Source organism: Phascolarctos cinereus, unplaced genomic scaffold, assembly GCF_003287225.1.
Source record: "Phascolarctos cinereus isolate Bilbo 61053 unplaced genomic scaffold, phaCin_HiC Scaffold_2;HRSCAF=192, whole genome shotgun sequence".
Lineage (NCBI taxonomy): Eukaryota > Metazoa > Chordata > Mammalia > Diprotodontia > Phascolarctidae > Phascolarctos > Phascolarctos cinereus.
In genome coordinates this window covers 299894273-299921444 of record NW_027555625.1, presented here as the reverse complement: position 1 = coordinate 299921444, position 27172 = coordinate 299894273, and the positions used below count along the sequence as shown (strand labels likewise).

Below are 27172 nucleotides of genomic sequence, written 5' to 3'. Positions count from 1 at the left end.
TGAGAGTCATCTTTGACTCTTCCCTCTCCTTTACCCTCCTGATCCAGCTAGTTGCCAAGTCTTGTGCATTCTATCTGCAATATCTCTCTTAGCCACTATATTTCTTTCTTCATATTGCCTCAAAATATCCTAACCCAGACCCTAATTCTCTCTTACCTGGACTGTTTTCATAGTATCCTAATTGGCCTCCATGCTTCTGATCTCTCTCCTATTCAATCCATCTTCTTCAAAGATATGAAAATACTCATCCAAATCATAGGTCTGACCATCTCATTCCCCTGCTCAAGAATCTTTCATGGAGGGGCGGTTGGGTGGTACAGTGGATAGAGCACCAGTCCTGAAGTCAGGAGGACCTGAGTTCAAATCGGCCTCAAACCAAACACTTGACACTTACTAGCTGTGTGACCCTGGGCAAGTCACTTAACCCCAATTGCCTAAAAAGAAAAAAGAATCTTCCATGGCTCCCTGCTGCCTCTACAATAAAATATGAACTCTTGAGCCTTGTATTTAAAGACTTCCATGATCTGGCACCAACCCAAATTCCCCAACTTAATTAATATTATTCCCCTTCATGAGCTTTACCTTATAGCTAGACTGGCCTATTAGTTCTTTCCCAGACTTGACATTCCATCTCCTGTTTCCATGCCATCACATTGGCTTGCTGCATAACTGGTACTCTGCCTTCACTTCCTCCTCTGAGAATCCTTAACTCTTTCAACGTTTAACTCAGATGCCACCTCCTATGGAAAGTCTCCAATTTCACCTGTCCCAATTATCCGTCCTCCCCCTTCAATTCATCTTGCATTTATTTATATATAAAGATAGACTAAAAAACACTTACTAAGTCTTTATTATGTGCCAGGCACTATACTAAACACTAAAAATATAAATGAAAGGATTCTAGACAGGTCCTGTCCTCAAGGAGATTCTGTTCTAGTGGGAGAACAGTACATACAGGGGAGCTAGAAATGGGGGAGAGGTAGCAGGAGACCAGTTTTCTAGTGGGGAGGGTATGGATGTGATGGCCCAGATGGAGACGTGGAGGAGTCCACTGGAGGCCTGAGATTAAGCAAGATAAGGGCAAAGCTGGCCTGTAAAACTCACAGAGATTTTAGGAGTGGAGTACAATTTTCTGGTTGGGAGAAGGTGAAGATGAGGGCTGAGTGAGACAATGCATCCAGAAATGTCCAGGGAAGAATATATTGTGTCCCCTATAGAATGTAGCCCCCCAAAAGCAGGCACATGTGTATCTTCACCACTTAGCATAGTGCCTTGTCCATAATAGGTGCTTAATCAATCAATCAATGAACATTAATTAAGTGCCAACTATGTACCAGGCACTGGGGACACAAATGTTTGTTGGATGTAACTGGATCTGTAAAATGTAGGTAACAATACTTTACACTTTCTGCCTCACTGGGGTGCTGGGCAAAAAGAATTTTGTGATCTTCAAAGCTGTATCAAAATGGGAAATGTTATTATAGGCTATTTAAGGTGGTTAGAAGACTTACACGTTTCTCTGAATAATTTTTTGTATCTTCCTGTTACAGGGTTCCTTGCCAACCTCTCTGTGATCCCCAAATCTCCTCAGCTTTAGGTCCATCTGCTCTGTCCCTGATATAACGGTCATTATTCTCAGCATGCCAGGAAGACTTTCGTGGTTCCTTTTCCTCCTGGTAGGTTTGGTTGTCTCTTTATGGCCTGTGGGAGTCACCCTGACTGCTCCCGTGACCTTGGGCAAATCTATTTACCACCTTGGGCTTCATCTGTACAATGGGAAGGGTTGGACCACAGAGTTCCTTCTAGCGCTATCATTCCCTTTGAAATAAAAATCAGTGATTTTGGTGGTGGTAATTGAGGGGAGGGAAGGGGCACTGGGCATCTTCTGAGTATATGCTGAGTATACTCCTTTGCTTTCCCATTAGGCTGTGGGGGGGGGGGAAGTATACCTCGGTCCAGAAGCCAGTATCTTAATATCAGCCTGTCTCTTTGGATTTGTGTTTGTGTCTGTCTGTTTGGGAGATCGGGAGTCTCCTCTGGAACCCCTCAAACTCCTCAGCTTCGTTGAAGACCCTCAAACCCACAGGTGGGTGCTGCTGACCCCAGTACAGGTAGTAAATAGTCAAATGGAAATTCCAGCCCAGGTCTTCTGGCTCAATAGCACTTTCTGGCTCTTTCCACTGAGACTTGAACTCAGGGCTTCTCATTTCTAGTCTAGTGCTCTTTTCACTCTACCGCCTGTAGAATGAATAGAATTTTAGCCTGAATAGAAACATCCAGTCATCCACTCAGTCAAAAACCATTTTATTTGGGGGTATAATAAAAATAGCTAGTATTTTTATAGCACTTTAAGGTTTGATAAGTGTTTTAGAAACATCTCATTTTATCCTCAAAATAATCCTATGGAAGTAAATGTTGTTATTATTATCCTCATTTTACAGATGAAGAAACTAAGGTAGACAAAGGTTAAGTGACTCATCTAGGGTCAAACATCTAGTGAGTGTCCTAAGAGTGGATTTGAATTCGGGACTTTCTAACTCCAGGCCCAGTGCTCTATCCACTGCTCTATCCACTTAGCTGCTTCTGGGATGCAGTATAGAGGGGATTCCTATTCAGATAGAAGGTGGATTAGCCAGCCTCTGAGATCCCTCAATCTCAATTCAGAGATCCTGTGATTCTATGGTCTCTTAGGTCCCTTCCAGCTCCATTGTTCTGTGATTCTGTAATCCATGCACCAATACACCTGGAGAGGAGTCCAGAGATCTGGGTTCAAATCCCACCCATGTGACCTCAGGCTTTGAGGCCTCAGTTTCCTTATCTATCAAATGAGCATGTGGGCAAGATAGTCTCTAAGACCCTTCCAGCTCTAAACTCTCAATGATCCTAAGAAAAGATCTTGTCCTTGGCCTCACTTTCAGTGACTCAGCACGACTTCCTTTTGTCAGTCAGTCAGACAGTCGATAAGCATTTATTAAGCACCGACTGTGTGCTGGCCACTGTGCTAATAATTACTAGGGATACAAAGAAAGACAATCAACCCTTTTGCAACCAGTCAGTGTATCTACTTGAGGCCTGTGCCCCATCTTAGAAATCTCAAAGCCTGCCACAAGTCAAGTGTAAATGACCATACCATGGCCCTGAACTTTCCAAGTTGAAGGAATATTTTCTGTCCAATGTCATAAGATTATAGAATTTAAAGCTGGGGGGAGGAGGGGAGAGTAGGGAGGAAGGGGAGGACCTTCTAATCCAGCCTCTTTACAGATAAGGACCCTCAAACACACAGAAGTAAAGGTGATTTACCAAGGAATAGAGTCAGAATTTGAACTCAGATTTTCTTATTCTGTATACAGGTGTCTTTCCACTAACTACATTGCTTCTCTGAGCCTCCATTTTGTGGTTGGTAAAATGAGACATTTAGGATGGATAACTACCACCATCCTTTCCAACTCTAATCTGAGAATCCTAGGCAAGGGGCTGGAAGGGTCTTTAGAGATCATCTAATCCAGCCACAGCCTACGCCCTTTCTCACTGAGTCTTTCCCTGCCAGCTCCAGAGGCTTCTCCTATAGCAGTGGAGACATCCAATGGGGTTTATGAGGTCGAAGGAGGCCGGCGACTAGACTGGTGGAGTGCCCACAACTTCTGTGACCAGCGTTTTGCCCAGCTGGCTTTGGAACCCCAAGATGAAGCTGTGACTGAACTACTTCAGGGACAAGTACAGGGTCCCATCTGGGTAGGCCAGAGGACAGCCTTGCTACAGAGAGCCCAGCAAAGGCGTGAGTGCTATCCATTTGGAGGGTTGTAGGAGGGGATGGGAGTCACAGATACCTTTGGGTCTGGGCCCCTGGCAAAATTAAGGACGGGGACCCAGTCCTATCTGGTAGAACACCAAGGTACATAGGATTTTTTAAATTTTTAATGTTCTTTCAATTAACAAGCATTTTTCTTCCTCCCTCTCTTCTCCCCACCCCACCTCTCAAAAGAAAAACAAAACCTTCATAAAAATATGCATGTCAAGCAAAACTAATTCCTATGTTGACCATGCCAAAAATGTATGTCTCATTCTACATCTTGAGTCCACCACCTTTCTTTCAAGGGGTGGGTAATATTGGTCCTCTGAAATCGTAATTGGTTGTTACATTGATCGGAATTCTTAAGGTTGTTTTTTTTTCTCTTTACAATATTGTCACTGTTATAAATTGTTCTAGTTCTGCTCACTTCAGTCTGTATCAGTTCATGTAAGTCTTCCCAGGTTTCTCTGAAACTGTTCCTTTTGTCATTTTTTATGACACAGTCGTATTCCACTATATTTATATACCATAATTTGTTCAGCCATTCTCCAATTGATGGGCAGCTTTTAATTTCCAGCTTTTTGCCACTACAAAAAGAGCTGCTACAGACATCTTTGTCCATATGACTCCTTTAACCTTTCTTTAATCACTTTGGAATACAGGCATAGGAGTGCTATTGCTAGGTCAAAGTTTAGTGACTTTGGGGCACCATGCTAAAATGCTTTCCAGAACGACTGGACCAATTCACATCTGCATCATCACTGAATTAATGTGCCTGTTTTGCCACAGCTGCTCCAACAAGTGCACAGCATTTGGAGCTACAAGGGACCTCTGAGACCATCTCATCTCATCCAACACTCTCACTTTATAGATCAGTAAATTGGGGCCCAAAGAGGTGTGGTGCCCAAGCCATATAATATAGAGCAGAACTAGATTTAGAACCCAGGTACTGCATTTTCAAATGCAGTGGAGGGGTTTTCTGCCACATAATGCTTTCTCTTTTTTTCTTTTTTCGGTGAGGCAACTGGGGTTAAGTGACTTGCCCAGGGTCACACAGCTAGTAAGTGATAAGTATCTGAGGCCAGATTTGAACTTAGGTCCTCCTGACTCCAGGGCCAGTGCTCTATCCACTGCGCCACCTATCTGTCCCTCACATAGTGCTTTCTCTACCAGAGACCAGCCCCTGCTGCTAACCCTTTATTCATAAACTGAGGGACAGACCCATCCTAGAGGAAACTGACTGAGAGACCTCACAGCAGTGGCCCTGCAGGCTGGCTTTCCTAGTGGAGGTGATGGAGGGATTAATGTATCAGCATGGCATGCTGGAAGGAGAACTGGATTTGGAGTCCAGAGACCGGGCTTTAAATCCCAGACCTGACAAGCTTCTGAAAAGTCACCAGTTTGAGCCTCAGTTTCCTTATCTGAAAAATTAGAGGGTTGAAATTGATGATCTAACATTCTACATTCTAAAGTCTTGACTTTACAGATATGGAGACCGAGGTGCAGTGAAACTAAATGAATTGCTCAAGGTCACACAGGAAATAGTAGAACATCCACCAAATGGTGCCAATTAAGCACATACTGAAACATTTTTATGGAGAGGGAGAACAACAAGCATTTATTAAGTGCCTACTGTGTGCCAAGCACTTTACAAATGTTATCTCATTTGATCTTCACAACCACCCTGGGAATTTATCCTCATTTTACTGTTCAGGAAATTGAGGCGGACAGAGAGGTTAAGTGACATGCCTAGGGTCACACAGCTAGTGGATCTAAGGCCACATCTGAACTCAGGTCTTTCTGACTCCAGGCCCAGAGCTCTATACACTGCACTACTGAGCTGCATCAGCCTTCACACTGTAGTCTTGAAAATTTGCACAAGAGAAGCAATGCAACAACCTGGGTTCAAGTTCCAGTGGAAAGATCATTTACTTAATGTAAATGTACAAATGTAATCAGGAAACCTGGGTTGCTATCTCAGCACTACCACTTACTACTTGTAGGCCTTTGGGCAAATTCTTTCCCCTCCCCAGGCCTCAGTTTCCTCATCTGTAATATGAAGGGGTTGGATGAAATGGTCTCTCCAGTTGTGACATCGTTCTATATTCTGAGGCTACTTTCAGTTTTAAATCTTAGAGTCTTCTCTGGCCTCAGTTCCCTCACTTATAAAAGGAGGGACTTGGACTGGATGACCTCTAAGGTCCTATTTCGGTGTTTTCCATAGGGAACCCTTCTCACAGAACCCACCATGCTCGATCTCATTCCTTATCCCCGGAAGTCACTGGGATCTCCTCTTGTTGCCCTCCCCTTAGGTACACATATGCTGCCTGGCCTGGTGTTTGAGGTGCAGACAGCCACAAAATATGCCAGGCTGCTGGTGGACTTTCCTGTGCTAGCTGCCATCACAGTCTGTACCCACATACAGTGGGACCTAGCCACGGACAAGGTGGGCACCATCTTTTCATATGCTGCTCCAGCCTTCACCAATGAACTTCAGCTACGTGGTTTTGCTGCCCACGATGGACTGGTTCACTTGGCCCTTGTTGTCCACGGGCACCATTCCCCTTATCTGCCTGTCTTCTCTGCGGATGGGAGGTGGCACCATGTTTGTGCCGCCTGGGAGGAGCAGAGTGGTCAGTGGGCCTTTGTGGCCGATGGCAAGCTTCAGGCAGGGTCCCAGAGCCTGTCCACAGCCCAATCATTGGCTCCTGGAGGTATGTTTGTCATTGGGCAGGACCAGGACTCATTGGGTGGTGGCTTCAAGAAAGAAGACGCCTTCAGAGGCAACATCACGAATCTGTATGTCTGGGCCCGCATGATGAGCCTGGAGCAGCTGGATATGGCCCGAATGTGTGAGATCCCTAAAGATGGGCTTCTTTTTGGCTGGAATCGCTGGGGCCTGGAGATCGAGCCCACACTCCAAGAAGTTGTACTGCCATTCATGTGCCCTGGTAAGCCCCTCTGGCTGGTCCTGGTTTTCCATTCGATTCATTTCCCTAAGCATATAATAAGGATGGTAGGATTTTGAGCAATAATGGAACTTAAAGATCACCTTATTAAACTCTATTTTACCAAGGAAACTGGGTCTCCAACTGAAGAAGTAATTTATCCAAGGTCATAAGCCTAATAAGTGACAGAGTGAGAATTTGAACACTGCTCTCCTGACTCAACCCAGTGTTCTCACTCTGCTATGCTGAATCAATTGAATTTAGGTAAGTCACCAAACATTTAGTTAGCATGTCATTTTATGAGTCCCTTGTGGGCTTGGAATCAAAGAACTTGGAATCAAGTCCTAATCCTACTAGTTAATGGCTGTGTGATCTTAGACTTTACCTCAACTGAGCCCTTGTTTCCTCATCTATCAAATAGAATAAGAATAAGAATAATACCTACACTACCTTTTTCATGGAATTGTTGAGAGGAATGTGATGTAATGGAAATATGGAAGGAGAAGCCCAGGGTTGGAGTTCACATGGTATTTAAGGTTTACAAAATGCTTGGTTCATAACACCCTATGAAGGAAGTGCAAGTATAATTACCCCCATTTTACAGATGAGAAAACTAAGAAACAAAGAGTTTAAGTTGCCCAAGATTTACAGCTAGTGAGTGATGCATTGAGAATGAGAACCCAATTCCTTTGACTTAAAATCCAGTATTCATTCTACTGTACCCAGCTATCATCATCATTAACACCATCATCATCATCTCTATCACTATTATTATTATTGTTATTATTCCTTACATGGACCCCTATACTGGATGCTAGAGGAAATACAAAGATAAATAAGGTAAGACCCTTGTCCCCAAAGAATTTACAATCTGGTATGACATATATACACAATTATTGTGATATGCTGGTAGTCTATGTATACTATCAACTGGTACCCTAAGTGATGATTGGGGCACCATTTGTGTTACCTTCCTTAGTATACAGAAAGGCAGAGGATCACTTTATTAATTAACTTGAGGAATGTAATACACAAGTTGATTTCCAAGTGGTGCAATACTCAAGCGTCATCAGCTCAGTGATCCAACCAAAGTCTCTCTGACACATGTGCAAATTTGCCCTCCCTCCCCCAACATTCCAAAGGGGTGAGTCTTGGGGGAGGGGGGAACACATTGACCACATTCAAAATTGGTCTAGGATATGAAATAGTATGTGGCACAAAAAGCACTAAAAATAATGAAAATCTCTGGCTTACTGTACTGTCATTCCGTGTCTGGAACATTTTTTTCTCAATATCAGGTTGCCACTATTATAAGACTCAAGCAAACAGCATTCCATGGTCATTTGGTTTGTTGTACAAAGGGAAAAAATGGGGGAAAAAGTTAGGCTTTTTTTTTTTCGAAACTGGAGCCCTCCATTCAACCATCTTCTGGTTTCCCCCATATCTCTTCCTAACTTCTTTCAAGGTGTGGGAAGGTGGTAAAAGAACGGTGGGTGTGTGTGTGTGTGTGTGTGTGTGTGTGTGTGTGTGTGTGTATACATGTGCTCATATTCACACTGGACCCTAACCCTATATGGACCTTAGAATTTAAGCGGGAAGGCAAGAAAGGTTCAGTGAGAAAGGTGTGTCTCACCATTTTTCCATTATCCATGAGAGCTGCCAGTCTCTGATACTCTGAAAAAATGGCACCTGTAATGTCAGTGTAAATGCCACAGCTACCATTCCCAATTTCCAGAATGACAGGCAGGGAGCCCCAGTGCACCTGTTTTATCTCTCCCAGATTTCCTGGAAGGAAGTCTCTCAGAGGTGGAGGAAGGTGGGTACTTTGCAACTGTTCCTGAGTGCACATTCTCTGAGGCAGCATTTCCTCTCCTTCAGTGCGGCTTTTTGCCTCTGCAGTCCCCTAAAATGCAGTTCGGTGGTTCAGTGGCTAGGTCACTAGGCCCTGGAGTCAGGAAGGCTAGAGTTCAAATCCAGCATCAGACTTAACTAACTGTGTGACCGTGGGAAAGTCACTTCACTGCTGTCTGCCTCAGTTTCCTCAGCTGAAAAGTGGGGATAATAATTTCCAGGGTTTTTGTGAGGATCAAATGAGATAATATTTGTAAAGTGCTTACCACAGTACCAGGCACATAATAGGTATTTAATAAATGTTTGTTCTCTTGCCCTCCCCCAGAAAACAGTGAAAGGGGAAAGTTGGGGGGAGTTCTACTTCCCAAAGTGCCATCACTTGGGCCCTGGGGTAGATAATAATCTGAAGATAAAAGAGCACAAAATAGGTAGTTACACTGTAATGCAAAATGAACCAATAGATACATAGGAGATGAACAAGCCAAATCCTAACTGAAGTCTAAAGAAGGAAAGACCATGTTCTCCAGCCCTGACAAGGTAGAAGACCTTTCTTTTTTTGGAAGAGGGAGTAGACTAATTCTACTTGGCCTCAGACTTTTCAATTTAACAAGCGTTCAATAATATTACCATAGAGGATAACACCATCATCCTAGCCCCTTGAGCACACAACGTAGGAGTTGTCCTGGTTTCCTCACTCTCTCTCACCTTCCATATCCAAGCTGTTGCCAAGGCCTATTGATTTTACCTTTGCATACACTGCCATCTCTCCTCTGACATTGCCACTAATCTAGTGCAGGCCTTCATTGCCTCATATCTGAGTTATTGCAATAACCTACTGGTGAGTCTGCTTACAGTCTCTCCCCACTTTGATCCATTTTCCTAAAACACAGGTCCCCACCCAATCATCTCCAGTGACTCCCTGTTGCCTCCAGGATCCAATTCAAAATCCTCCATTGGGCATTCAAAGCCCTTCATAAACTAGCCCTTCCCCCCCTTTCCTACTTACGCTTTTCTCTCTTACCATGTACTCTTCAATCCAGTGGTACTGGCCTCCCAGATATTCCACCATCAACTGTCTTTTGTCTCTTTTTGAGACAGTGCCTGGCATGTAGTAGACACTTAATAAATGTTTATTGACTGACTGATATTAGTTATTTGCCATGTACTCCACACTCCGGAGAGTGTTAAGAATATAAAAATAAAAATGAAACCATCCCTGCTCTCTAGGAGCCTACATTCTCCTGGGGATGATCCTAAGTTTCTCTACCTTTATTAGCTTCTGGTTCCTTCTACCTAGTATGAAATCACTGATGTCTGGAGAGGAACTAGACCAGAGGGCTTTCGCACACTCAATACATTTGTTTGGTTTCTCTCCAGTATGAGTTTTCTTATATTGAATAGAATTGAAGGAACAAACCAAGGCTTTGCTAAATTCACTGAATTCCTAAGATTTCTTTTTATCAGTTCTCTTATGTTTAGCAAAGTTTAAACTTCAACTGAACGTTTTCCATCATTTGGTCCATTCATTGGGTTTCTCTCCAATATAACACTGATGTTTAGTGAAAGACTAGTTTCTTCTCTGTAGCAGAACTCATTCCCACATCCATTACTGGTAAAGGGTTTCTCTCCAGTGTGAGTTTTTTGATGTTTAAAAAGAGCTGAGGATTTAATAAAGGCTTTGTCATAGGGGAAGGTTTCAGGGAGGTAGATTTTTGACTCAATATAAGGAAGAATGTCCTAATCAATCAATCACAAAGCATTTGTAATGCACCTTTCATGTGCAGGGTCTAGGCTAAACACTGGGGATACAAAGAAAAATAGAAAGCCCCATGTCCCAAATATTCTCCAGATCCAAAGAGCTTACATTCTAATGGAGGAGATAATTGGTTCCTAAATAAGTATATATAATCTGCATAGATGGTAAATGGCAGGTAACAGAGAATAAGGCACTAGCAGCTGAGGGGACTGGGAAAAGCTTCCTGTAGAAGGTTGCATTTCAATTGAGTCTTTTAAAAATATGTTATTGGTATCTTTTGTTTGTACCTCATCTATATTTTTCACTGTATCCCTCCCCTCTCTCTTTGCCTCTCCTAGAAAGCCATACCTTCTAATAAAGAATTTGCAAAAGGAGGAAAAAAAGGGAAAAAATTTCAGCAAAATTAACTAACATATCAAAAGAAAGTCTGACATTATTACATGTATCCCAGACCCAGGGTCTCCCACTTTTGCAAAAAGAAAGGAGGGAGAGATGTCTTCTCATATTTAAGTGAGTTGAAGGAAGCCAAGAGAGGTGAGAGTGAGGAGAGAAAACATTTGGGGCACCTGGAACCTCCAGTGCAACGGTGTAAAGTGTCATATGTGAGGAACAGCAAAGTAGGTCAGTATGGATAGACTGGAGAGTACGTGCAGGGGAGTAATGGGTAAGAACACTCCAACAGGAAGGGGATCGGCTGTAAAGAGCTTTAATGCCAAATGGTAGAGTGTAAGATAGATCCAGGAGGTAATAGGGAGCCACTGGGGTTTGTTGAAGCCAGTTATGGTTTGTCGAATAATATGGCTAGACCTATGCTCTAGGGAGATCACTTCTGCAGCTGAGTGGAAGATGGACAGATCCAGGGAATCCTAGTAGAGGTCAGTCCAGATAAGAGGTAATCAAGCCTGCACTAGATTGGTAACTATATGAATGGAGAGAAGAAGACATATGCAAGAGATGTTATGGAGGTGGAATGAGCAAGATTTGGCAACTGATTGGATCTATGGGGTGAGCCAGAATGAAGAGTTGAGGATGACACCAAAGCTGTGGGCCTGAGTGACTGGTAATGCCCTTGAAAGTAATAGAAAAGTTGGAAAGAGGGGAAGGCTTGAGGAGAAAAGTAATGAATTCTGTTTTAGACATGTGTAGTTTTAGATGCTCTAAGACATCCAGTTTGAAATATCCAAATTGAGGGGATGTCAATCAACTAGGGAATGGCTGAATAAGTTGTGGTACATGAATGTAATGGAATGCTATTGTGCTATAAGAAATGATGAGCAGACGGACTTCAGAAAAACCTGGCAAGTCTTATGTGAACTGATGCAGAGTGAAATGAGCAGAACCAAGAGAACATTGTACACAGTGACAGCCACATTGTGTGATGACTGACTTTGATAGACTTGGCTCTTCTCAGCAATGCAAGGATCTAAGACAATTCCAAAAGACTCACGATGGAAAATGCTGTCTGAATGCGGATGGATGCATACTACTTGTTCTCCTTTTCTTTTGTTGTTTGGTTTTGTTTCTTCTTTCTTGTGGTTCCTCCCATTAGTTCTAACTCTTCTTTACATCATGACTAATGTGAAAATATGTTTAATATGAATGTATAAGTAGAACCTATATCATATTGCACACCGTCTTGGGGAGGGGGCAGGAGAGAGGGGGGAAAGAAAAAAATTTAAAACTCAAAATCTCATATAAATATCTAGCAAAGTAGACTGAGATAGAGTAGTCAGACAAGTAGGAGGAAAACCACGAGAAAGCCTTTCCCTCCCTGTCTTTGTCTCTGTCTCTCTCCATCTCTGTCCCTCCCTCTCTGTCTCCACCTGTCTGTCTGTCTGTCTCTCTCTCTTTCACACACACACACACACACACACACACACACACACACACGCACACACGCACATGCACACAGAAAGGAGAGTGTCTAGGAGAAGAAGGTAATGTCTGATGCTGCATAGAGGTCAAGGATGAGTACTGAGACAAGACCATTAGAATTGGGAAATTTACAAATCATTGGTAATTTTGGAAAGCACAGCTGAAATGTCAGGAGCCATAGTGAAGAGAGTTTAGAAGAGAATAAAAGTAAAAGAAGTGAAGAATAGGTATAGATGGCTTTTTCTAGAAGTTTAGTTTTCTTTGTAGAAAAGGATAAATATAAGAAGATAAGAAAGCAAGGTAGATTCTAGTAAGGATTCATGCTGTCTAACAACAGTAAGTTCTCTGTCACTGGAAGAGTTTAAGTAGAAGTAGATAACCACTTTCTGGCGATACTCCAGAAGGGATTCATATATTGGACAAAGGGGTTAGGATAGCTGCCTCTGAGCACCCTCCCAACACTTAGATTGCTCTTTTTGCTAGAGGACTGAACTTCTCTTCCTGGTCTTCTCTGCCCACAGTGCCCATAGAAGAATGCCCAACTTGGGATGGCGGCAGTGGAACACTGGGTTCTGAGCAGTGCCTACAGCTCCTTCCTTTCTTCTGCCATTACGGGACAGGTAAGCTTTGCTTGCCCTAATCAGCTTCCTGGTGGGGCTAGAATCAAACCCGTAATCCCCGCCTGTAGTCTCAAACAGTCAGAACTACTGACTGAGAGAGGGACAATGAGATGGAATGGGCTAGGCATAAGGCTGGAGACTTTAAAGCCCATCTTCTAAATTCTTGGAGGCCCCAACTGGGCCCATGTCAGTGTCTTATACACAGAGGCTCTTCCACACAAGGTGCCAAGCAGATGTCTACAGCATTTTTATTCAAAACACTCTTTGGTTTTGCAAAATTGCAAATTTGGGTGAAATTCGCAAATGTTGTGGTGTGGTTAAAAAGAACATTGGTTCCAGAATCACAATTGGGCTCTAGACCCAGTTCTGTAACTAACTGAACATATATGTCTTCAGACGTAACCTCTCTGGGCCTCACTCTCATAGAGGAAATTGATGACATTTAGAGCTTAAAAGGGCTTTAAAGAGTATTTCCTTCAAGCCTCTAAATTTATAGATGAGGAAACAGGTCCAGAGAAGTTAATTTAATTGCCCAAGATGACACAGACAGTAAGGAGCAGAAGCAGCATTCAAAACCAGGGCCTTTGACTCCAAAACCAGTTGAGTGCTCTCACTACTCTACTGCTTGGTTGTCTCCTATCATAATCATATTGGCATGTTGAATTAGACTGTCTCCATGGTCCCTTTCAGTTCTAATGTGCTGTGTGTTACCATTCTATGCCCTAACATTCTAATGGCCCTTCCAGTGGTAACAATCGATGTTCTAAGGTCTCTTCCAGATCTAATATTGTTCTAAGACACTAACATGTCTTCCGTTAAAATAATCCGTGTTCTAAGATCCTGTCCAGCTCTAGCATTCTACAATCTATGTTTTAACATCTGTTTTTAAAGAGCCCTTTCAGATCTAACGTCATGTTCTACGTTCTAACATTCAAACATTTTAAGGTCCCCTCCAGCTGTAATATTTTATATTCTAATTGTCAGCTCTAAGATCTCTTCAAGCTCTACCATTCTGTAATTTGAATAGCCTGTGTTCTAATGAACCGTCTAGCTATGTCTCTCTGGAAAGGGAAGGGAGGGAAATAGGTCTCAGAACTGGCTTAGGGACAGTTTAAACAAAAGACAATCTAGTTCCTCTCCTTGAACATGTCCAAGAAGCCATGTGCTACATTTGCTTGTTTTCAGAGGTATACTGGAGACTGAAAGAAGTCCAGAAAACAGCAGATGGGGAGTTTATCATCCGGGTCAACACTCTGGCCAATGCTACCGTGGTAAGCCAGGCGAAGCTTGGGGAACCCCAGGGATAACACTTAAAGTGTTGGGAATCATGAGACTGCTCCAGGGGTGGGGAACCTGTTAGACTCTGCTATCATAAAACCTCACTAATTCAGACCCCACTAATCAGAATCTCAGCAATTGAGAATTGGCATATTTCAGTCAAGGAAACTAGCAATATTGGCATTTCAGGGGATGACATTTAACTTCCCAAGGAATTCAGCAATGCACGTGAATAGTGCTTCATTTTCATAGCAAAAGATCTGTGTTTTCACTGGGAATGGCATTGCCTCCACCAGCAACCCCTCCCTCGGTAAACAGTTAAAAAAATTATCACCAGTCAATCAGTTTTTCAGCGCTAGGACCTTGGGCAAGTCGTTTAACCTCCACAAGCTTCATTTTCTTTCTTTCTGTTGCTGCGCTGTGTTCCATTGACAGACACATGCTGGGCCTGCACAAAAAAACCTCTCCAACTTGGCAGGACCTGCCAAATTTTTCATTCTGTTGCTATAGCATTTGAGAACCCAGAATTGACTCCACTGGGCAGCAAATGTGCTAATTACAAAAGGGCTCTTATGTGTTTATTACAATAGCGTTTGGCAAGGCCACATAGTTCCAATTCCTATGTGAACTGGAGAGCTATAAAAGTGTATTTTTTTAGAAATTCATAATAATTGTTCCCGCCTACTCCTGCTTTTCAGCTTAAAAATAATTTTCTTCACAATAATCCTATGAGGAAGATGGCCCAAGAATTGTATCTATTGTCTTCCTTTACTGTGCAGCTCAGAAACCATCTTCTGCATGAAACCTTTCCTGGTCCTTCCAACTGCTAGCACCCTCCCTCCCAAACTACCTTGTACTTAACTAGTTTGTGTGTGCCTAATTGTATTTATTAACTTTATATAAATGCTGAATAAATTTTTATATGTCTTTGTTTATATATCCTGCTTTAACAAAACCTCACTAATTGAGACCCCACTAATTAGGATCGCAGTAACTGAAAATTGTCATAATTCAGACTAGGGCTATATTTTTACATGTCCTTATTTTCTTATCCATTAGAATACAAACTGCTTCTTATGAGTAGAGATTGTTTGATTCTTTACACTTAGTATCCACAGTGCCTGATACATAGTAGGCACTTAATAAATATTTGTTGATTGATTGGTTTATAGATTAGGTAATTGAAGGTCAGGGAGTTAAAATGATTTACTAAAAATGTCCCACCACTAATGAGAGGTAGAACCACAATTCAAATTCAGGTGTCCTGCCTCCAAGTCCTGGTTTCTTTCTGCTAAATCTCCCAAAGTTAGACTGAAGGCTGCCAGACCCTAAGTGAGTACAAGTACAGACATACATACACTGAGCATGATGGGGTAGGAAACTTTTCTTTCTTTAAAAAAAAATTTAAATATGTTTTTATTTCATTAAGTATTTCCTGATTATATTTTTTAAAGTTTTTAACGTTTACCTTTTAAAAATTTGAGTTCCAAATTCTCTCCCTCTCAGTCCTTGAAAAGATAAGCAATATGATATCAATTATATCTGTGAAATCATGCAAAACATATTTTCTTATTAGCAACATTGTAAAAAGAAACACACACAGACGTACACACACATACATACACATACACACACACACACATACACACATGAAAAGTAAAGGAAGTGAAAAAAGTCTGTTTCTATCTGTATTCAGAGTTCATCAGTTCTCTCTCTGCAGGTGCATAACATTTTTCATCATGGGTCCTCTGGAATTGTCCTACTTGCCACTTTAAATTAAAACCAAAACACCTCAATTGGGAAAACATTAGAAGCTTCCCCTCAAAAAAATAGAAATAAGGATATCTTTACATCCCATTATTATTTGGCATTCTTCTGAAACTATATTAGCATCTCTACATAGCAATAACAAAAAAAAAATCAGTGGATCATTGTTTTGATCAGAGTAGCTAAAAGATTTCTCCCCACACTCCCGTCCAGTTTAGCCAATGGGAAATGCCTTATTCTTTGACTCTTCAACATAGTCCTATGCCCTGATCTGCAGAGAAGAAAGAGGGCACAGGGAGATTTGGCTTCACTTCTCACAGCTTTCCAGAAATGGCTTTCAAGAAGACCCTGGCTCCCTGAGTGTACTTGAGGCTACCAGCTTCTTGGGGATCCTGGAACAGGCCCTTGCAGCAGAGGAAACCCCTCTGCAGCCAGCTGACCTGCTTGCTGTGCTGAGTTTCCTGAAGAGGGTCGTTGCCGTCGAGGTCAGAGGTCAAGACCCCTCTGGGCAGCAGGAACATCTCAGCCAGAACTTCTTGGCAGTGGCTGGCCTGCTCTTGGAGGAACAAACTGAAGCCCAGTGGCTGGAGATTAAAGAGGTAAACCTCATGCATGGCTTGTGGGGGAGGGGTCCAGCTGCCCTTATTGCCCTTATATAGGCCACAGGAACCTCTAAGAAGGTCTTGGGCTACTGTAGAACAGCATCGAGCCTCAGTTTCCACATTTGTTAAAACAGGATAATAATCCCTACCTGCAGGGTTTTAAGGAAAGTTATTTGTAAAACACAAAGTACATTATAGAGAAGATTTGTTATTAATGCCTCGTCTGTCTCACAGAACTAGACGTTTCAGGATTCAAGTTGAGATGCAAGAAAGTGCTTTGTAAACAGTAAAGCACCATACAAATGTAAGGCATTATATATGACATATAAACTCTAATATCTTGGTCTCAGCAGAACATACTATTCATATCAAATCATAGTCATAAAATCTTACAGCTGGAAGAAATCCTAGAACACAGGAATGGGGAAGGGGATCTCTAATGCAATTGAACCCATTACTTGCCAGGCACTGTACCCCACGATGAGAATAGAAAGGTGAAAATTACATAGATTGTCCTCAGGGAACTCCCAATCTAACAAGCAGGATAAGATGAGTACATTTAACTTGTTAATCATGTGACCTTATGAAGTATTACAAAAAGAGCATGCTATTTAGGAAGGTCAGCATTCAAATCCTAGTTTTGATGTAGTCATCTTTGTGACCATGGGTAAGTCCCTTCCCTTTTGCCTAGAGGCAGCTAGGTGGTGCAATGAATAGAGCTCTAGGTCTGGTGTCAGAAAGATTTGAGTTCAAATCCAGCCTCAGACATTCATTAACTGTGTGACCCTGGGCAAGTCAACCTTTCTAGATCTCAGTTTCCTTGACTATAAAATGGAAATAATAATATCACTGACCTCTTAGGATTGTTGTGAGGATCCAATGAGATAATATTTGTAAAAAACTTACAGCACACAATGCCAGTACAATGCCTACAACTTAGAACGTGCTGAATAAGTACATACTCCTTCCCTCCTTCCCTGGGCCTTAGGTTCCTTATCAGTAAAGTGTGAAGGTTGGACTAAATCGGGGTGAGGCCACAGGTTCCCCACACCTGGACTAGATGGACTTTAAGACCTTTTTTGATTCTAGGATTCTTTGTTCTGTGTTCTAAAGTTCTCTGTTCTAAAGTGTGTTCTAATCCTAACATTCTACCCTCTAGCACTTTTCCTCGTCAGGCCCTTTCCAGCCCTCATGGTCGACATTTACCTCTTTCAGCTCTAACATCGCATGTGTGTTCTAACATTCCAGGCTTTGAGATCCCTTCTATCTTTATTCTTTGTCCTAATGTTCTGGGGTCTAGGGTCTCCTCCTGATCATACAATTATATGCTGTTATTTGTTATTCTTATGTTATTAAAAATAATATATTATTATTTTATTGAGTATTTATTGTTATATTGCATATTATAACATGGTATTTTTATATAATATCATATTAATATATTAAAATAGCATAATAATATTATTATTATTTTATTTTAAGTATGCTTTCAGCTTTAACATTCTCCAAGTCTATTAAATATACGTATTCTATACCATGAAATCACATTTGCTCGTATGACTTAGAACTGTTCCCTAGAACAAATCTCATATGTTTCCTATAGCTCCAACTAGACTATAAACTACTTGAATATGGGAATTATGTCTTACTTTATAGCTTTCAAAGTACTCAACAGAAGGCTGGGTGTCACAGTAAGCTGCCTAAAGCACCATATCTCAATATCTACTGCTTCGTTGGAAACTATATGGTACACTGGCTAGAACTCTGACCCTAGAGTCAAAGCCTGAGTTCAAATCTATCTTAGGACACTGGGCAAGTGGAACCCTGGATAAGATACTTAACAAAAACTCAGCTTCCTCATCTGTAAAATAGGAATAATAATAGCACTTCCCTCCCAGAGTTGCTATGAGGGATAAAATAAGATAATATTTGTAAAGTGTATTGCCAACTTTAAAGCACTGCATAAATGCTAGCCATTATGGTTGTTGTTGTTGCATTAACCATACCATGGATCCCTTCTGTTAGCACGGATCACTGAGAACTGGCTTAAAGTGTCAGAATACAGTGAGTTGCCGTGGTCAGTATCAATTATGGAGCAGTCTTTGCTGCTTTTGTAAGGGTTGTCTGAGATTGGAGGGAAGGGATACAGCTATAGAGGAAAAAAGGGGGACTCTCAGCTCAGGCTACAACCATGGGCTCTGTCCTCAGATCATCAGAAGTCCCATGGTCCTGGTGGAGAGTGTGAACTGCATTGCCGCCAGCCTGAGCCTGCTCCTCACGGCCAAGAGATCCAACATCTCTATCCAGAAGGGCCCCATTGGTAAGTGGACACAATGGTGTCCTGATGCAGGCTCTCCAACCATGTGAACTTGAGAAATGTACTTCCTCCCTGGGTTTTACTTAATTTCCTCCTCTATACAATGAGAATGGTCATGTTTGCCCTCACATAATCTCAGAGCTGAAGGGGAAAGATTCCTTTCTAGAATAATTCTAGCATGTGGTCATCCAGTCTCCATTTGAAGACCTTCAGTGATAGACAACGCATTACCTCTCAAGACAGCCCATCCTACTTTTGGATACCCTCAAATTGCTAAGAAGTTCTTCCCTGTATCAAGCTGAAATCTACCTCGCTGTAACTTCTCCTCATTGTTCCTAATGCTACCTTCTGGGAGTAAACATTACAGTTCGGGCAGCTAGGTGATGCAATGGAGAGAGCACCGGCCCTGGAGTTAGGAGGACTTGAGTTCGAATCCAACCTCAGACACTTGACAGTTACTAGCTGTGTGACTCTGGCAAGTCACTTAACCCTATTGTCTAGCAAAAGTAAAAAAATAAAATAAAATAAAATAAAATAAATAAACAGTACAGTTTAACCCATCTGTGCATGACAGCTTATAGAGATAGGGCTATGGCTTGGACCTGTGATTTCATTAGGAAATTCCCAGATGAGGAAACTCATAGTCCTTCAACTCACCCCCATCCCCAAGTCTTTGCCAAACTAAACACCTCCAATTTTCTCTTGTGGCATGGTCTCTAGTCCCCTCAACATCTCGTCACCCTCTACCAATGTCCTCTCTGTGTAGAGGTTCCCTTGGGTTCTAGAAGGCTATACCTCTTTAGTCCAAGATCTGACTGGTTCTCCGATCCATCCTCCCCACATCTGTTTGAAGTGATATTTGTAAAGCTCAAGTCTAACAATGTCCCTCTTTGTTCTGTAAACTGCAGTGGCTCCCTATTCCCTCCAGGATCAAATACAGGTTCCTCTGCTTGACATTTAAAGCCCTTCACACCTGGCTACTACTTATCATTACTACTAAGCTTATTTTATAGTTCTTCCCTTCCATCATCTTATGATCTAGCTAAACTAACCCTCTTATTGTCCCTCACACATAATACCTCATTTCCCATCTCCATGCTATTTGCTATTTGCAGTGCCCGAGATGACTTTTCCCTCTTGCCTCCACTTCTTAGAAATCCCTAGTTCCCTTCAAAGTTCCACTCAAGTATGACCTTCTACATGGGTCCTTTCCTGATCCCCCAGCTGCTAGCACCTCCTCCCAAAAAAGTCCCTTGTATTTATCATGAATAGATTTTATAAATGCACAGGTTGTTTCTTTTTTGTAGAATGTAAGCTCCTTGAGGGCAGGAATTATTTCATTATTGTCTTCATGTTCCCAGTGCCCAGCACACACCTTATTAGAACTTAATAAATGCTTGTGGAACAATTAAATTACCAACCAGGAAAGACTTGGTGAACAGGCCCAGTGATAGACTACATACCTATTGTTTGAGGATCGAACCAGAGACAGGAGGTTCATTACCAGAATACTGACCCCAGCAATTAATGAAGACCCATCTACTATGGTACCCCATGATGTCATTGGTCCTCTTTGAAAATGAAGGCTGAACAACAAGAACGTGGAGGAGAGCTGTGATCTGCCTCACAGCCCACATCAGTGAAGTCATGGGTCTTTGATATATTGAATCTTGTAATACTTATACTGCCAAATTCACTCGTTGTGAGCCCAAGCCCAGAGAGGACGATGGGCAGAAGGGAGGGTCTGTAGAGGGATGGACCCTGGGCCAGTGCGTTGCGGATCTCCAATTCAGGGGAGAGCACCTAACCCTAAAAACACAAAGTTCTCGCTCTTCAGCCTTGGGGCCCTTCTCTTTCTCCAGGCATTGAAACTCGAAGCCTGAACCTGAGAAACTCAACCAGTAGCAACTTATTGGAGATTCCAGGTGGGCCAGAGTATATCCAAGTGCCCTTTGAGGAAGTGAGAAGACTTCAAGGAAGAGGTGAGCTCTGTGAGATGAAACTTGTACACACTATCTGGGAGACGAGAGTCTGATAGACTCTAGACTCTCCTCTACCTCAGGCTTCAGTTTCTCCTCTAAAATTCATGAGTGAAGAGAGCTCAAAGAAATTCCTCCCATTCTTCAGATGCTTTCAGGCAGAGGTGTCAAACATGTGGCAGCAGGCTACTACCACACCCCCAAGTGTAGCCCAAACCAGATCAAAATATAATTGGGAAATGTTTAACAAGACAAAAATACAACAGAATATAGATAATGTCAGTATGAACAAAGATAATATTAATATAACATACTATATGTTATGTATTTAACATAATTATTTTAACATAATTAAATATATAAAGGTTAATATTTATTAATATAATATATTATATTGTTTTATTATATAATAAAATATATGGTAAATATAAATATTAAACTAGTATTAATAATATATAATTAATATAACATAATATATAATTATTATAACATACTATATAATGTATATTTAATATATAATTAATATACCATAATGACATTCCTTTTTTAAAACACTCTGCAGCCTGTAGGGATCCTTATGTACAATCTAGTGGCCCCATTTCTAGTTGAGTTTGATACCACTGCTGAAAGGGGACAGATGGTAATCCTTAGTGGGAGGAGAGGGGATAGACTCTTTAGGATATGAGATTGAGGCTCAGAGAGCTCAGGACCCAGTCCTCAAGGAGCACCGCTTAGAGAGAGGTGACAGAGTCCCTGCCTCTGAGTCCCCCAGTCTGAGAGGAACAACATGACTTCTGCTCTCAGGCAACCCCCTAACATGACAGGGATGACACGGCCCCTTGCCCTCTGGAAACACCCAGCCAGAGCTGGGAGACTAGACAGTTACAAATGAAAATATCGATTGGCCTAAGTGAAGTGGGGCAAAGAATGAATGAGGCTGTGGGACTGAGTGGGTCAGTCATCTGAAGAGGATGTGCCTAAACAGAGAAAGTTTCCCATCTGCCCAGGTCTCTCCAAAGTCACTGTGATCAACACCTGGTTTGCCTACAGTGCCCTCCAGCACTCCTTGGGGTGGGAAGGGCAGGAAGGTGGCAAGGTCCTCAGCCAAGATGTCTCCATATCTGATGAAAGACAAAAGTGAGTGGGGTTCTCCTCCTTCTGGGTGGCAGTTTTGAGGGACCAAAGGATCCTGATCATTGTGGATTGCCTTTTTTTTCCCAGAAAAGAACTGATTGATGGAAGGGAGGGAAGATGTAATGGTGGGGAAGGAAAATAGAATCACAGAATATAGATTTAGCTCAAATGCCACCACCTACGAGAGGCCTCTACTAAGCCCCAGCTGCTAGTGCCTCTACCCTATTAAAATGACTGTGTATTGATTTTAAATATATTCATATATGCTTCTGTGGGCACACATCTCTCTCTACAGAACGTAAGTCTTGAGAGAGAGACTTTTTCATTTTTTGTCTTTACATCTCCAAGGCCTAATGCAGTAGGCACTTAATAAATATTTGCTTGTCTAGTTACATACAGGAAGGCCTTTAAGACGTGGAATGTTGGAGCTGAAAGCAATCTTAGTGCCTAGAATGTTATAACACAGACCATAGAAAGTTAAAACTAGAAGGAACCTTAGAACATAAAATGTTAGAGCTGGAAGGGGCCTTGGAATATTTAATATAATAGTTTAAAAAGGCCTTTATAAGATATCTTCATTTATTAAGCAGGAAAGAGACCTTAGAGGTCATGTATGTCTGAGTTGAGAAAGGTGATGGGTCTTACAGACACACAGATGATAAATATAAGAGCTAGAACTAGAAAATGCATGCTCTTCACTCTCAGACAAGGCTCTTTCCATTTCAACACTTTCCCCAATTTGTTTCTAGGTACCTAAGCACCCAGGTGGGGTCAGCCATCATCTCATCCACAGTTCTGGTCCGCCTCCAGGAGGTCAGCACAGCTGTACATTACCATCTTCTATACCGGACCCAGGTAAGGTGGGGTGGGTGGTATCCACAGTGACAAATCTGTTAAAGACCTAAACCACAGTCAGCCTCAGAAAGAAATATGTTCCCCTTCCTCCCCTGCTCATCCCACTAGCAAAAATGTTGAGACGCAGAGGGAAACTCTTGGACAGAAGCAGAGAAATGCTTCCTTTATCTGCTTTTATGGATAAATAGCAGGAAACATAGAACTATTGAATAAATATTACAAATAATAGTGTAGGGGTTAGAAAGCCAGCCTTGGTTTCAGGAAGACATAGATTCAGGTCCTTTCTCTAACAAATGGTCTCCAAGGTCTACATGGATCATCTTATGAACTTCCCCATACCAGTGCAGAGAACTTGCTCTTCAGCTTACAGTTGTCTAATTACCTGGGGACATTTGAAGGTTAAATGATTTGCTATACCCAGAAGAGATCAAAGAAAGAGGAAAATAACCCACAGAAACAAAAATATTTATAGCAGCTCTTTTTGTGGTGGTAAAGAATTGGAAACTAAAGGGATACCCATCAACTGAGGAATGGCTGAATAAGTTATGGTATATGAATGTGATGGAATACTATTGTACTTTAAGTCATGATGAATGGGATGGTTTCAGAAAAAAACTGGAAAGATTTGTACGAACTGATGCAAAGTGAAGTGAGCAGAACCAGGAGAAAAATTTATATGCTAACAGCAATATTGTGTAGGAAATCAACTTTGAAAGACTCAGTAACTCTGATCAACACAATGATCATTCCCTATTCCAAAGGAATCATGATGAAACATGCTATCCACCTCCAGAAAGAGAAATAATGGACTCAGAGTATAGACTGAAGCATATTTTCTTCTCTTTCTTTGTTTTCCTTTCCTTCCCCCCCCACTTCCTTTTTAGGGGGTGGGGGAAACATGGTTAATGTGGGGATTTGTTTTGCATGCCTATACATATTTGTAATGGGTTTTGTTTTTCTTGCCTTCTCAATGGGTTGGGGAAGAAAAGGGGAGGGAGATACTTCAGAATTTAAAATAAAATTGAGTCACACGTGCCATATTCCGATACTAGGTGTGTGACTTTGGGAAAGTCAATCTTAGGTTCCTGAGGTCCCTAAAACAAGGGTTGTAATTTGTACACTACCTGTCTCACTGGGTTGTTGTGCTTTGTAAATCTTCAAGAACCCCATCAAAATTTGAGTGACTTTTGGAGAGACAGCATGATGTAGTGCTTAAGAGCCTGGACCTAGAGTCAGAAGACTGGATTCAAGTTAATGACCCTGATGCTAGATCACAGGATCACATCTTTAGAGCTAAAAGGGATCTCAGAGATTCTCCAGTCTAACCCTCTTATTTCATAGATGAGGAAACTGAGACCCAGGGAGGTTAAATAACTTACCAAATGTCATATAGATAATTAGTACGAGAGCCAGGATTTGAACCCAACTCCTCTGACTCTACATCCAGCATTCTTTCTACTATATCATTTGCAATCTCATGCAAGTCACTTAAGTACTCTGTGCCTCAGTTTCCTCATCTGTAAAATGAGGGTGATCATTGAGGAAAACCCTCTGTAAAGTTCAAAGAACTAAAGAAATGGCAATTATTATTTTTAGTCAGAACTTTACTTGAAATTCCAACTGTTCTCTCTTCTTAAACACTAAGAGCCATGTAGTGTTCTGGCACTTAAAACCCTAATTCCCCTTCTGCATCCCAGCCCTTTTCTCCATCTCTGGGCATCCATTGCCCTTGACCCTGCTGCTTTGTTCTATAAATGGAGAGAGCTGTCACTAGGACTTTGAGTGGCCCCCTCTTTCCTCTGAGGATCCCATGCAGACTTCTCTGTCATTTAAAGCCTCTTCACCATGGGGCTCCAGCCTATCTTTCCAGGCTTCTGTGTATCATCAGCACCCAGCACTGTGCTAGTGCTTAACAAACGCTTGGGGATGGATTGGGAGGGAAGTCAGCTCTCTCTACCTTTCCTTTCTTTCCTTTTCTTCCCCTGCAGGGCTTTTCAGATAAACTCGTGGAACCTGTCTGTGCTTTCTGGAATTTCAGCAGCAGGTGAAGTAGCCCTTGATTCAGGAGAAAGCAATCATGCTAGCTATAGTCTGCTCCAGGCCAGGATTTCCTGGGGAGGATTGCAGGGGGCAAGTGAAAACTTGGGGGTTCTGGTTCTTCTTGTTAACACTGGTGTGACCTTGGGCACAATTACTTAATCTTTCAAGGTCTCAGTTTCCTCATCTGTTAAAATGAGGAAGCTGGGATAAGATCAGAGGTTCTTAACCTTTTTTGTGTGTCATAGATGCCTGTGGATTCTTTCTCAGAATAATGTTTTTAAATACATAAAATAAAATACGTAGGATCACATCAGTTATCAAAATATTAGAAGTTCCAAATTTACAGGCTTCAGATTAAGAGCCCCTGGATTAAATGATGTTAAAAGAATTGTCTAAGGGCCCATGGATAGTAAGTAGTAGCAGCTGCTTTAGAACTCAGCTCCTCCAGCTCCAAATCCAGCATTCTGTCTACTGTACCTGGGCCACCTGGAGCAAGTCACTGAAACACTCTGAGCTTCAGTTTCTTCATCTGTAAAATGAGCATAAAACTATTAACCCTAGCTAGGTTGTTGTGAGGAAACTACTCCATAAACCTTAACGTGCTGAGAAATGGGAGTTGACATTTTTAGTCAGAATTTATTTGAACTGTCTTCATTCGTTGTCTCCACATATTAGAATGTGAGCTCCCTGAAAGCAAAGGCAGTCTTTTCTATTTGTGTCCCCAGAGCTTAGCCCAGTGCTTTACCCAGAGTAAGTGTTCAAATGCTTTTTCATTCATTCATTCATCCATCCATCCATCCATCCATTCCTTTATCTGTTTATTCATTTATCTGTCCATTTATTCTTTCATCCATTCATTCATCCATCTGAACATTTATTCATCCATCCATTCATCACCCATTTATTCATCATTTCATCCATCCATCAATCCATCCATCCATCCATCCATTCATTAATTCATCCATTAATTCATTCATGATGTCTACTGTCCCTTAAAGCTGTTCTGTGAAGCTTGGATTCAGTCAAAGGGCTACACTTGAGGACCTAGAGGGCAGCTGTGGCCTCAAGGTCACAGGCTCCCAAACCCTGCTCTAAATTCTTTGATTTCTTTTCAAGGTGAGACTTGCTCTGACAAGGAAACACTAACTATACCTGATTGGCCTTGGGGGTGAGAGGAGAGTAAGAAGATTGCTAAGCACACTTAGGGTCCCTGAATGTGTGATTGGACCCTTTCTTTTCAGTCTTTTGATTTTCTCCTGTCTTTATCCAGACCTGGGGCAGTTGACTTTCAATAGTGCTCAGTGTAGCAGAAAAACCAGCCAAAAAAACAAACAAACAAACAAACAAACAAAAACAACAACCTGGATTTAACTTAGAGTTAAGAGCTGTAACTCCTCCACTAATTAACTCTGTGACCTGAGGGGAGTCGTTCCCGCTCTGTGAGCCTTGCCTTTTCCATTTGCAAGATGGAAATCAGTGATTCTCTGCAGAATTGAAAGTGTTACAGCCAAAAATCGTTATTAGCAATGCTACAGTGACCCCCTCTGGCTAACGACGAAAGGAGATACTGCTAATGGAGTTTGAATACCGCCGACTTCACAGAATCACAGATTTAAGTCTAACAAATATCTAAACAAGAATTCCCTTATCTATATACATACATATGTGTGCACATATATATATACATATATATATAATGTATAAATATAATATAGTATACAGGTATATAGGTATAGATATTCTCTCTCTCTAGTTTGAAGGTATCACTCACTCCATCACTCCAGGAAACTCCCCAAACCCTTCAATTATATGGAGGGGCTTTCCTTAAAAAATTAAAATTAAAAGTCATCTAGCCTGTGCCTGAAAACCTTCAGCCGCTACCTCCTAAAAGCGGGGCAGCCCCTACTTGTCGTTATATTTGTTTATATACATTTATTATTATATTATATATTAAATTCTTATAGTATATATTAAGTACATATATTTATTCTTATATTAAGCCAAGAGTTAGTTCACTGTAACATCCACCAGCCAATTCTAGTTCTGCCCTCTGGAGCCAATCAGAATGAGTTTAGTTGCTCTCCCATAGGATAACCCTTCACATAACATACCTAAAGTGAACTAGGATGTCCTTCTAAGTCTTCTCTTCCTCCGATATTAATCATCACTGGTTTCTTAAACCAGAGTCTAGGATATAGCATCATTTCCAGCAGGAGAGTGCTGGATAAATGCTTAACAGCCAAGTTGACATATTTTTAAGTTTCATCTGCATTATTCACATTTTCTCCATTACTTTCTTAAATCTAGACAATCAACAAACAATAAACAAAGCCCTGATTTGTAGCATTTGCTAATGTCCA

General features: G+C 41.6%; 1 protein-coding gene across 1 annotated transcript in view; it reads left to right on the top strand.

The window, feature by feature from the left end:
• ADGRD2 (adhesion G protein-coupled receptor D2) overlaps positions 1-27172 on the top strand; it is a 127828-nt gene that overhangs the window by 83362 nt on the left and 17294 nt on the right. Inside the window, exons 3-12 of the mRNA XM_078149175.1 lie at positions 3548-3775; positions 6103-6741; positions 12742-12840; positions 14026-14111; positions 16206-16484; positions 18696-18807; positions 20667-20786; positions 21791-21920; positions 22667-22772; positions 24761-24812. Coding sequence (XP_078005301.1) covers positions 3548-3775; positions 6103-6741; positions 12742-12840; positions 14026-14111; positions 16206-16484; positions 18696-18807; positions 20667-20786; positions 21791-21920; positions 22667-22772; positions 24761-24812 — 1851 coding nt within the window. The remainder of the gene's footprint in view (positions 1-3547; positions 3776-6102; positions 6742-12741; positions 12841-14025; positions 14112-16205; positions 16485-18695; positions 18808-20666; positions 20787-21790; positions 21921-22666; positions 22773-24760; positions 24813-27172) is intronic.